At 33.7% G+C, this 13,130-nt stretch overlaps 1 protein-coding gene across 5 annotated transcripts in view; it reads right to left on the minus strand.

The window, feature by feature from the left end:
* Window positions 1-13,130, minus strand: part of GRIK2 (glutamate ionotropic receptor kainate type subunit 2) — a 648,281-nt gene that overhangs the window by 94,785 nt on the left and 540,366 nt on the right. For all 5 annotated transcript variants that reach the window (XM_082633756.1, XM_082633753.1, XM_082633752.1 and 2 more), the window contains one exon: window positions 12,204-12,421. In XM_082633756.1, the coding sequence (XP_082489882.1) occupies window positions 12,204-12,421 (218 nt within the window). The remainder of the gene's footprint in view (window positions 1-12,203; window positions 12,422-13,130) is intronic.

Raw genomic sequence — 13,130 nt, forward strand, 5'->3', positions numbered from 1 at the left:
CTTTTTTTTTTTTCCTCACAGACATAAATAGCTCTAGTGCTTTCCCTGGATTCCAAGGAGATCTATGTCATGGATATCAACACCTTCAACCTCATCATAGTAACTGTCACCATCAAATTTGCTCCTTATGAGGTCCTTTATGAAACATCTTCCTAAGGGTTATAGTATTACAGGTAGACTTAAATATGGTTGTTTTAACTATGTTCATATCTTAGTCATGGCTATCTATGTCGTCACCTCCTTCCCTTTTGATAAAATGGATTCCTAATTCACCCAGGTAAGTTCTGTTTATTTGTTGGAGTCAGGCTGGGGTTCCCTGCTGCTAGTATACCCTGAGCAGCCTAGTGTAAGTGGGAAACTGAAGTCCAACCCAAATGCATTCAATGTTAACCCTTTGTGAGAGGAGCACAGACATGCAAGTGATCTTTCTCATTCATAGAAATGTGAAGGCTGGATAAACCGCAGCTAATAGACAAAGAAAAATGTTTCTAGGATCATTCCTCTAAATGTTTATTAATATAGTTTAACCGAAAAAGGGTAACGACTATTTCTATATATTTCTATTACATGATTTTTTTCCTCTTTTATTTGAAGACAAGATTATATTAGGAAGTCTAAACAGATAACTTTTAATATCATCTCTCTACTGATGTTAATTTCAGGTTTGTTTTAAAATATTTATTATATTTAATACTTGAAAGCATTGAATTTCTGATATTTTAATCAAGTGAATATTAAAAATGAATATCCCAATCACTTAGGTATTTAAGTTACAAGTGATTTCTCTGCTGTATATATGAGTTTATATATGAACATACTTCAAAATTTTGCAATGACTAAATGGAATGTGTTTGGAAATTAGCAAAAGGCTATTTGTTTTAAACTCTGTCTCAAGAAACAATTATTTCTGAAAGTATCATAAGAACATTCTTATAAGCTATTATACTGAATCTTTAAAGCATATTCCTGAAAAGAGCATCATTACTTGTGCTCAGTGAAAACAGAAGAATTTGTGTAGCTGTATTAGGGCTAAAAGTCTTTAAAATTGAAATAAGAGGAAAACCAATGAGATCAAAATATTATATATCTATAGAAAAAATGCTGGAGGTTATTGTGACAAGATACTAAGAACTGTCTTTGGAGGTTGGACTTGGGACATTTTCCCCTTCTTTTCCTAAAATTCTCATGAGTCATATGCATTATTTTTATAAGAGAAAAAGAAATTTGCTTAGAATTACAATGGTTAATATTCATGGAGAGGAAGAACAATGAAAAATGGGAGTTTTTCTTCTATTTAAGCATTAATTCTGAATATGAATTGTTTGTCAAAGCAAATCTCACATGTTAATAAAAAAAGACCATTAATTAAACTATTAATAAAAGACCATTAATTAATAAACTATGGGGCTTCCCTGGTGGCACAGTGGTTGAGAGTCCACCTGCCGATGCAGGGGACACGGGTTCGTGCCCTGGTCCGGGAGGATCCCACATGCCGCGGAGCGGCTGGGCCCATGAGCCATGGCCGCTGAGCCTGCGCGTGCGGAGCCTGTGCTCCGCAACGGGAGAGGCCACAACAGTGAGAGGCCTGCGTACCGCAAAAAAAAAAAAAAACTATGTATAAGATATGGATGGAACTGAACTCATGATGCATTTTATTTTTTCAGCTGTATAAGAGTGTAATCCAGAATATTATCTTTAAATAACTATTTTAAAGTAATCTACAATCAAGATCAAATTATTAACTAAACAAAAATGCAATTGAGTGTCAGATCTTAACATTAACCATAGGTAAACTGGATGTATTTCCAGGAACACAAGCATTTATATTGGGGGAAATGGTTTCATCTGCCTCAGAGTTTAACAATTCAATTATTAAGCCTTACAATAAGAATCACAGTAAGTCCGTACTGAGAGTTTATCACATGTTTAGTGTTTTATGTAAACAATCTATACGACACAAACTTATATCCCCAGTTTATCTATACTTTCTTACCTATAAGAACACAGAAGCCTGGAGAGGTTAAATAAATCCCTAGTGAGAGACAGATGTAGGATTTCATGCCACAATCTAGGCTATACACTTAATCATTATGTTAAAATGCATTGCAGTGACTCAACAATTCTTTATATCCATTATTAATGCTTCTTTCTGATTCTTTGGTCTTTATTTAATTGTTTTTGTAATAAATTAAAGTGAAGCATAAACTCATAGTATTCTGAAAACAGTCAAGGGACCTACAAAGCAAACTAATTTATGGTGTAGCCATAAATTATGGTGTAGCCTCTAATTAGCTGTAATTACAATATTTAATAAATGAAACACCTACTTTTAGAGATAATCAAATATTTTCACTGCACTCCACTAATGCTATGGTGTATACAATAGGCTAATAACAATCATAGGCTAATAACAATCAAAAGTATTATTCAAATGCTGTCGGGAAAGATAAAAGTACAAATTATTGCCAACACTGTACTATTCTTCTACTAAAACAGATTTCATATGGAAACTGGGTATAAGAAAAATAAATTATGTAATCATCCATAATTTAACTCCAATTAAGATGGCATGTCTTATTCTTACAGAACACACTCATTCAAGCACATGTTTGCACATACACACACATTCACTCATCCAAAATGTTCTTTATTTATTACTATTGAAGAATTTCTCTGCATACTGGAGGTCAATGAAAGTGCTCACCAGTATGCGTTAGACATTTAAACAATTGTAGACACTGCCAGGGTCACTAATATTACAGCAAAAAGAAAAATTTGAGTTACTTTAGAATCTGATCCCTTTAAGACATTTAGCAGTAATGTTTAATCTAGTCATATTTTAAAAGCAATATTTTTAGGAATCTGTTATAGTCAGCTTGCAGTTATCAACACCTATTAATGAACTCTAAAGTTTATTTTGTTCTTTTCCCAATCTGTGTGGGGTTAGGAGGAAGGATATAAAAAACTAGGAATGAGTTATAAATTGTTTACTACTTGTGAATATGCATGATGATTGAGTATCAAATCATTGAGTGTCAGAAGGACTCATGATCTTATATTTTGTTTGCTTCCAAAGGGGAATAACAGTTCTGTGTTGTCTTTAAATAAAAATCTAAGTATCAAAGATGGCAGCAGCAGTAAGTAATAGTGAACTTCATTTTGCTTTATGATGAAATGAAAGGACCAACTAAACTACCATGTGATGTCTTAAATCAGCTCTTAATATCAAAGAACAAAGTGATATTACCGCTATTTGGACTTCTGGAAAGAAATAAGAAGACAAATGAACAAAAGAAACTTCAGCTGACCAAAGATGCTAATTAGTGTAAATTCCATTTGCAAAGAAAGAATAGCTTCCCTCCAAAGAGACATCACAGTGCATGCAAAATCAAGAACATTAACTGCCAAGGACATTCTGGATTTAGTAGAAGTTTCAGTGTTTTCACTCTGTAATCAATGGACAATCTAGAGGAATACTATGTCTTTTTTGATATTCTAAAGTTAGATGTCCTCCTCAAAAAAAAGACCACAAAAAACAATAAGCATGATTAATAGCTCTTAGCCACAATGCCAGTAAATATAATCTCAAAAAATTTACAAAACAGAGTCTGGATTTTTTGTTTGTATATTTGATTTAGAAACACCAAATTATGCTTTTATTCAGCTATTTATGTAAAAGAAATAAATTTTTCATTTTCATTATTTTTTAAGAAATAAAACATGCCAGCTTTTGATAATATTTATCTCAGCCTATTTTTATGTATCCAAAAATATGCACTTCTTGAATTTCCTTCAAATTTTTGCCTAACCAGTGGCTATGAACTCTTACAGTGACAATATTATCCATTATCCAGCATTTGACATGACAGCTCAACATCACTCCATTAACTGACTTTCAAGTTTTCTCCCTCCCTGTGGGGCCCTCTCTCCTAAGATTGATGAGGTGTGACGCAGTGTTTGAGCTGCCATCCTGACTTGACAAACAGCAAGAGTGGTCCCTGCACAGAGTGGAGGAAGGAGGGCAAAGGAGAGAGAGAACCACAGTGTATCCTGGAATAACAGCAGCCTCACACACTTGCTTTCCAAGGGAATTAAAACATCTTTTCTCAGACTTTTACACTTCAGTCAAATACATGACTTCTTCCTTTCAAGTTCCCCAAAGCTTCATTCGTACATATTGAAAATGTAACAATTAGAGAGGGATTATTAAACTTTTGTCCCTGTGATATTTCAGACAAGCTAAGATAAAAGTTGCTACTCCTTCCAAGTTTAAATACATTGAAACTCTAATCACTTACAATTCCCAGAATGGTGTTATTGCTTACTTTTTAACTATTGAATTCACTCTGGCAGAGCTAGGGTAATAAAACCCATCATATTCTAATTTTCAGACAGCTTGATAGAACCAATGTTCTTAGTATAGATAAAGTGTAATGGAGCACTTTCTTTCCCATAGGAAAGTCTTTGACTCATATGCTCTGATGCTAACTAGCCTTCACATCTGCTGTTTCACCATTGATAGCTGTAACTTGGCATGCTAAACTAGTGTCTGATGAAGCAGCTTTCCTCAAAGGCACCATTTTATTTCTTGCAATGGGAACATAGTAAAATGGTGCTGGTTTTCTATAGGCCTTATGCAAATCCCTGTAGTAAACATAGGATCAGGCCTCACATACAATAAATTGTATGTTTGTTAGTTGAGGATGGGGGAGGGAGACAACCTCTTTGGGTAAAAATCACCCCCTTACTCTGCCAATAAATTAAATGCATCATAAAGAAGTGGTTTAAATATTTCAAACTTGACTAATTAATATTAAAGCCATAAGAGGCACTGAAAAGAATACAAAAACACTTCAAAAATACCAGTTTATAATATTAAACAAAATATTATCATTTAACCTAATGTTAACAGTAATCCATTACCCACACCAATATCTTGACACCATTAATAGAAAAGAAAAATAATATGGGAGAGTTAGAGAAATGATATGACTACAAAAATCTTTGGTGAGATATTTTTTTTAGATTTCTAGAAAAAGTGTCTGAGGAAGAACACGTCAACGTGAAGAGATGAAAATTTCAGTAATAATGTTAATCATTAATCTAAACTAATTGCTCAGATACACTGGTGTTCAATCACATAAAGCTTTTTTTTTCACTCATTTAGTATGTAGAAAAATTTAAAAAGTAAATTATCCACAAACTTGAATACATGAAGTAAACTAAAAATTCAAAATGAAGTCTCTATTTATTCTAAATAACCATAGAGTTATTACCCAGGTTAGTAACTTGCAAGCAAGTTACTAGAACAGATTTTGGCTTGGAAGCCTAAATATATCTTGTTTTTCCATCCCCCAAGATAAGGCAGAATGTCATGTTTGAGGAACATGTTGTTTCAGTTTAGATCTGCAGGGGGATATGGAAGAATTATCAAGTGACACAAAGGAAGACTTCAATTAGAATTATGTAATAAGCTACCCCATCCATTAATAGAGGTACATTCTTTTTTTCTACAACAAGGAAAGGAGTGACAGTAGTTCACTAAATATTACAGGATCAAACAATAAGCTCAGGTAAGAAAACTACCTGAGCCCAAATCTCAAACTACTTCTCAGAACCTAACTTAATATATACCTATAGTGTGAAGTACTTCACCTCTTCTTAATCTCCTCCTGCTTAGGAAAACACAGAAGTCACATGTGCAATCCTTCCAATACTCTAATATGCCCCTTTATGGGTCTCTTCTTTAATTTCCCCTCTGCGCACCCCCCATGATAGAAGAAACTGCAATAAAAGTTTATAAAGGAAAGGTGAATATATTCACTGCTCAAGTCCCATAGAACATATATTTTCTCAACTTTTTAGAGACACAAGCAAAAATCAGGATTTACCCCACCATACTTTTTGGAGAAAGCTCTAACCTTCTTCATACTGCTACAAGACAATTCTGATGCATTCCTATTGGGGGCCTCCAGGAATGTTATCAAAAGTGAATATGTAATTAGATTATTTATTCTCGGTAAATCTGTTGAAAAAGCTTTAAACGCATTCAGGTAAATAATTCAAAAGAAGTAAGAATGTGGTCAGCAGAGTTATCATTTCATGCCTCTAATATTTTATGGGGTCTGGGTTTCAGAAGAGAAGAATGCCCACCCTAATATGAAAGAAATGGAAGTAGATGAAATCAGTTATTAACTATTATTGCCAATAAAGAAGGGGTTATTTAAATTTCAAATTAACTCTCTCTACACATTAGAATCACCAGAGGAGGTTACAAAAAACTCAGATGCCCAGGATCCTACCTCAAGAGAGTTTTAATTACTTGACTTGGAGAGGGGTGTGGGGCTCGGTATTCTTTAAAAGCTCCCCAAGTGCTTCTAATGTTCTAATGTGCAGACAGGTTGAGACTACTGATTTAAACAAATGGATATTTTAAAGATGTTTGAAACTTAGTGGATGATCTATCCAAATAGGACAAAATAATGACTCTATCCCTTGAGAAAGGAAAACTGATATGAAAATCAAGAATATTCTCTTATTCATCAGAGTGGTATACTGTTCATCACAGACAAGACCGTATTTCCATATGATGTATATGTTATCTAGTTCTACTGGTTGCCATATTTCCTAGGACTTCAGTAGATAAAAAACTAGCCCTATGAGTTAAAGTAGTGCTTTAACTGGGGATTCTGAGAAAGTAGTCAGTATGACTAGTGTTACTGCGCTCTGGTCTAGAATATATGATGCATGCATAGGGATTTGTTTTTCTATCAACAAACCAAAATTTTTAATCACTAAACTTCGATGTTAATATATCTATGCTAATGTTAATATTTGAGTTTTAAATTACCTTCTAGGCACAGGGACAATATCCCCCATGTGAGACATAAAGCTGACATTTGAGACCCTTTTTCTCTAACTTATTGAGGAGAAAAGGGGGTTGTCATTACTAAGCATAAACTGACTCCAGGTAAATAAAATTACCTAAAAACAAAGCTATGTGGCTGGTTAGTAACACCTAAGTAAACAGGGCAACTCTTACATGAGCAAGTATTTAAGAAATAATCTCTGTACTTACTATGGTACTAAAGTACCATAGTGAATTTTCTAATTATTATATTGTCAAAGAATCCCTTCTGGATAATGGTGGAAAATGATTAGAATATATAAAGTAGTAAATCTGGTACACAATGAAAGACATATTTGATTTCTATCCATGTGCAAATAATTACTGAACTTTTTCTTTGCAATGACCATACTCAATGAGGAATTTGTTATATAAAATATAAAAGTCTTTTAAAGAATAAGTCCTGGAGATCTAATGTGCAGAAGAGTGATTATAGTCAACAATACTGTGTTATAAACTTCCAAGTTGCTAAGAAGCAAGATCTTAATTGTTCTAACCACAAAAAAGAAATGATAATTTTAATGTCATGGAGGCATTGGCTAATGCTAGACTGGTAATCATATTGCAATATATAAATCTCTCAAATCAAAACACTGTACATCTTAAAGTTACAAAATGCTGTATGTTGATTATATCACAATAAAAATAAATAAAATAAATTCAAAACTAACTTTAAATATCTTTCCCATCTTCAAAAACTATTGTAGGTCAATTTCCTGAATATGCAAAATGGAAATTCCCAAGTATTCTACCATCAATATAAGAGGAGGAAATAAACATTTATTTCAGAAAACACTTTTCAATCTGAAAAGTAACTACAGATGCCATGTTGATATTTTACTTTTCTAATGTATAAATCTCTTTATAGTAAATATATTATAATTGAATTATCACCACTGTTCTAAATAAAAATAACAGAAATTATGTTTTGCAGAAATTAAGAAATATCTAATGAATGGTATGTTTCTAAATCCATTTATTAAGTGCATGCAATAAACTGCCAACTTTTTACATTCTATCCCTTGACTCAAAAATTACTTATGTTCTTTTGGCATTTAAGAAGCAAAATTCACTCAAGCTTTCAAAAAGTCATTACAGGCATGCCATACCAGGCTTACAAACCTATACTGTCACCCCAGCATAATTTAATTTTAGAAGACCATTGAACTGATAAGCTCAGAATAAGTAGCAGACTATAAAGAACGTGTTATAGTTGTATCTGCCCCAATGGCTTAAGGCAAATGTTTTAAAACCTTAATATGATCAAGCAGTTGAGGTCATGTAGGTGAGCCAAAATGACTAATGCACTTAGCTCTTCTGAGTAATGATGCATATGCCATGATGTCTTTGGCTATTACTTTTATTGTTGATACTATGAGTCCCTTGGCTATTGCTTTCATAATTAATAAGTCACTTAACCTCTCCATGGCCCAGTTTCCTCGTCTGTTAAATGAGCATAATGATAATTGCTTCCTACTTTCCTTAGGGGTTGCTATGAAGATTAATGAGCTGGCATTTAGAATGTACTGAGTTCTTCTAAAGAGGGAAACTATGCATAAACAAAAAACAAAACAAAATAAAACCCTCTTTGTTGCTAAGTAACAAGAAATAAAACTACCCCCCCCCCATGGATTAATCCACTTGCTTGCATTCCTAACACTGTAAACTTCATACACTTCTGAATAAATTGACTTTTTAACCCAAGGTTAAAACGGAAATGCCATAGAGGGCTACGTGTTTTGAAGAAAACTTTTTAGCTCTCTACAGAGCAGAGAAATTTTGAAAGTAAACACACATTCTACCTAAAACCTCTGTCATAGATGTTCCATCAATGAATGCGATATTCATTGTGCCAGTAGATAACTGTACAGAATTTGATTTTAAAAAAAGTGAGTTGCCACCTTAAAGGAAACCTAACTATGTAACACTGATAACAGATGACAATGAAATCATTAGAGGAGGTTGGGAAAATGAGAATCTGTAAACTTAGGGGGAAATAATATTTTTAAAGTGTGTTTTATAGTAACTTAGAAGATAGAAAACATACTAATAATCTTCTGGACTTGGACAAAGAAATATTCAGACAAATTGACATAATATTCAAAGTACCAGCTGGTAAATTTAGCTACATAGGATAAGATAGTACAAGAAAGAGATAGACTATTAACAATAAGAAGAACAACAAAGAGGAGGACGAGGAAATAGTTTTATAAAGAACTGGGCAGTTTGCAAACAGAATTTAGAGGTGATATGAAGGAGCTAGAATTTGTACGGTTGGGTCATAAAATTGTTTGCGATCTTCAGTATCTCAAGCCAGTAAAAATTCTCAAAATTGTTTCAACATGGCTCCAGGCCTTAATTAAAAATCAAATTAAGCATGTTGCCTTGAGGTGCTTTGTTAAAACCTCTGAAAAAGTTAAGGAAATGCCTTGTAGATTTTCTCCTCTGGATTAAAAAGCTTCTAGCCCAAAGTAGCAATGATTAAATCTAGAGAGAGGCACATTTTAATATGAACAGTGGGTGTGGTTTTTAGATTATAAATGGACTCAACTGGCTATATTTAAAGGCCAAAAAAGCTTAGCAGAAATAGAGTCTGTTCCAAAGGTATTAATAGAAAAGCCTCTGGGCCTTCAAATTTCTAGGAGTAGGACAGCTGACTTATAAGCTCAGTGAAGGTTTATGTTACATGCCACTAAGAGTTTTTGGTCATTTGTTAAGCAACATTATTGTAGCAACTGTTAACTAATAGAGCCCAAAACACATGCAAAGTCTGTGCTGGGAACTGGAGATCCAAGTGTAAATGATACAGAGTCAATTCAGGTACCTGTGCTGTGCAGTGTAGTATGGAAACAGAAGAATTAATGGAATACAATTTGGGGTGATAATTTAATAACTGAGGTATAAGTGCTCAGAGAATTTAAAAAAGGAGTACCTTACCCAGACTGGGTCGATTTGGGTAGGGGAAAGGATCAAGAAAATTTGCCTGGATGAATTGAATTTGGATCCAAGGAATAAAGAAAATATAACCAATTAAGTTGGTAGATAAGGGCAGAAAAGCATAACAGAAGGAGGTGTATCATGTAGTCGTCATATGACACGGACTAACCAGTTTGGCTGAAGTTTAGAGTGTGAGAGCAGCTGGCTAAAAACTAAAAAGAAGCCAGACCATGATGTGCCTTGTAAACCTGATAAGGATCTAGGTTCTTATCCTAAAGCAAAGAAGGGGGGGTGATTTTGGAGGGTGTTAAGTCACCTTGTAGAGTGTAGAGAACAATAGGGAAAAAAATTGGGAACGAGAAATGTTGCAAAACCCTGGACAGAGATGACACTGTTCTGAACCAGGATGGTGGTAAAGGAAATAGAAAGATATACAGGAGGTAGACAAGTGTTGGGAGGTGCTGGGAGATGCACAATATTTGTCTAAGGTTTAACACAATCCCTTCCACATAAGAGATAAGTAAATATTTATTGAATAAAAATTTATTCTTAAAACTGAACATCCATATCATATAATTGAGAGCATACGATGCATGATGAAACTGGCTGAAATAAGACATCCTACTTATTAGATTACCAAAAAAAGTTAAAATTAAGAAAGAACATTTTTTCATATTAAATAATTTTTAAAGTTCCCTTTACCTGTGATGTGGCATAAATTCCCAAAAGAATTGTTAATTGCATCTCAATATATTATTTCACAATACATAGCCTAGAAAATAGCTTCTGAAAACTGCCCCCTCAGATTTTTTAAAAATTTCACTTATCAAATTATTCCTTCTTCGTGACAACAATAATGAGAAGAATGAAGCAATTTAAATAAGATAAACATGGTGTGATCTTTTAAAATCTATTTTAAAATTATCTAGTTGTGGGTCATAGAAACATAATTTACTTGACTATGTTTAAAATCATTCTAAATTCTGAATTTTTAAAATTAGCCATGTATTCTAGTAATGGTAATTTATAATGTCTATCAAGCTTTTATTAGGCACTTAGCATATCGTGTAGAGCTTTCATTTAACATTAAAAAAAATTGTGAGAATGGTTCTGTTAGTCATTCTAATTTAGAGATGAGGAGTCAGAGGTTTACAAGGGGCAGTGTCTCATCTAAATACAGCCAATAGGTGGTGGAGTCTGAAACTAAGCTCAGGTTTCTCTAATTCCACAGTTTCTTTCCCTCTTACCAACGATTCTAAATTGTAGACTATGTTTCAGAAGTATTAAGTGATTCACATTAGGTATCTGATACCATTTAAATGCCCTTTTAACATGTGGCAGAAATCTTTTTTAATAACCATGAAAGAGGATATGCATTTCCTTTGATACCTTTTGGAAAGACAGACTATATTAGCATATGTGGCAAAGATAGAGATTTCAGGTAGACCAAACCCAGAGAGAGAATTTGCAGAAATTGAAAAACCTGAGTCATAAGTTGCATAGAAACAAGGTGATTTCAGCATCATTTTGTAAAACATATGACTTACTTTGAAAATACAGGCATTCTCAAAAGAGACCATAACACCTACAGGCTATAGCTGGAGTTATACTTCAAGGAGAAAGAATGTGCTGTTGCTTGGTGACATTCTATAGAGTGTTCAGCCCTGGGGTAAGATTTCAGTTCTGCTGCACCAAGTTCCCAGATTCTGAGAATGTTTTGATCCTACTTTATTGTTTTTCAATAAAATCCTTGCTGTCCCACTGCAAACCATTGCAAGTTCAATGGGGTAGCCCATTTTGAGATTCTGTGCCTTCCAGAATATTAGATGGATGAATGTCCAGAGAATAGGAACTGTTTCTGCTTGTTTCTACCAGTCCTTATTTTCCTTCTTTTTCTATAGGCTCTGAACAAGTTGACCTTGTCTCGTCATAACAGAAAGAAATGTCTGTATGGAAAACATTCTTACATGTAATCATTCTATTCTTCTGGAATACCCACGCCTTGTAGAGTCTGATTCAACTCTACTATTCAATTTTCAGTAAATATGTATATTTATTTATTTACATTCAAAGATAAAACCTTGTTGGGGAAAAATAATTTTACTTTTTTACAGATTCTCCTCCAAACAAAAATGGAATACTTATAAAGCAACAACTCCTTGCCATTTGCAAGTATAAAAATGTTTTGCCTTGATGGTCGTATATTTAGTTGTATACCTCTCCACCACCTGAGGAATATGCTATTGATTGTTCTGTACAAATAACAATTTTGCTACACTCTTAAATTCATTAATAGAAAAAGGTTTGTTGGCATTCTATCATGTTAATACATAAATTTTGGATAACAAGTAGGACTTACCTTGAAAAAAGTCATGGTTGCACCATCCTCTACCGTTCCATACTCTATCTTGGTTTGCTTAGCTAAATCATCAGCAGAGTCAATAGGGGATTCCATGCGCTCCACTGTCAGAAAGGCTGCTAAGTTAGCAGTATACGAAGAAATGATGATAAGTGTGAAAAACCACCAAATGCCTCCCACTATCCTGGTGGACAGCGCTTTGGGCATGAGCTCAGAACCTAACAGAGATTGGGGGGAAAAGGTGAAACGAATACAGAGAATTTGATCAGCAGTCAGGTACTTTTGGTCATAGTGGCAGAATGGAATCACTGTGTAATAAAAGCTTAAATCACAGATTTACATATCTCTGTAGTAAGCAAGGAACAGCCATTGGGAGAGCAGAGGCTAATTTCAGATAATACGGAGTCTCTTAGGACATCTGAGTTTATCTATAGTGACAGGAGACTCAAGTTCTACCTGAGACAGTGCAAAATAAGAATTACATATTAATGACTGGGTAACCTTTATAAAAATAGCATTAGAAGGGAGAAAGCTCTCTCTCTCTCTCTCTCTCTAGTTTATAAACCACTTTTATAGATTTTCATATCTTGTTAGTTATGTGGGTTTTAGAAGAAATGACTTAATGTACATTCCAATCCATTTCTTAACAAGCTTTATTTATGTAAAGTTTCATTTTTCATGCGCATGAAGCCCAAAAATCTTGTCTATACTGCCATTTAAAAAAGTAATGTTGTAGGAAAATAATTTTAATTATCCACATTTCTTGAGCTGTGGGGTTTTAGTCCAGTTTTTATTTTAAAATAGGTAGTAAATTATTTTCTTATGCATAAACAAATGTCTCCTATCACTATAGTTAGCCTCAATGAGGGAAATCAGAATAAGAATAAATAGTTAAATTGCCATAAATTTATTTTTACACACATATAA

The sequence above is a fragment of the Mesoplodon mirus genome (genome assembly GCF_964341445.2).
Source record: "Mesoplodon mirus genome assembly, chromosome: 10".
Taxonomy (NCBI): domain Eukaryota; kingdom Metazoa; phylum Chordata; class Mammalia; order Artiodactyla; family Ziphiidae; genus Mesoplodon; species Mesoplodon mirus.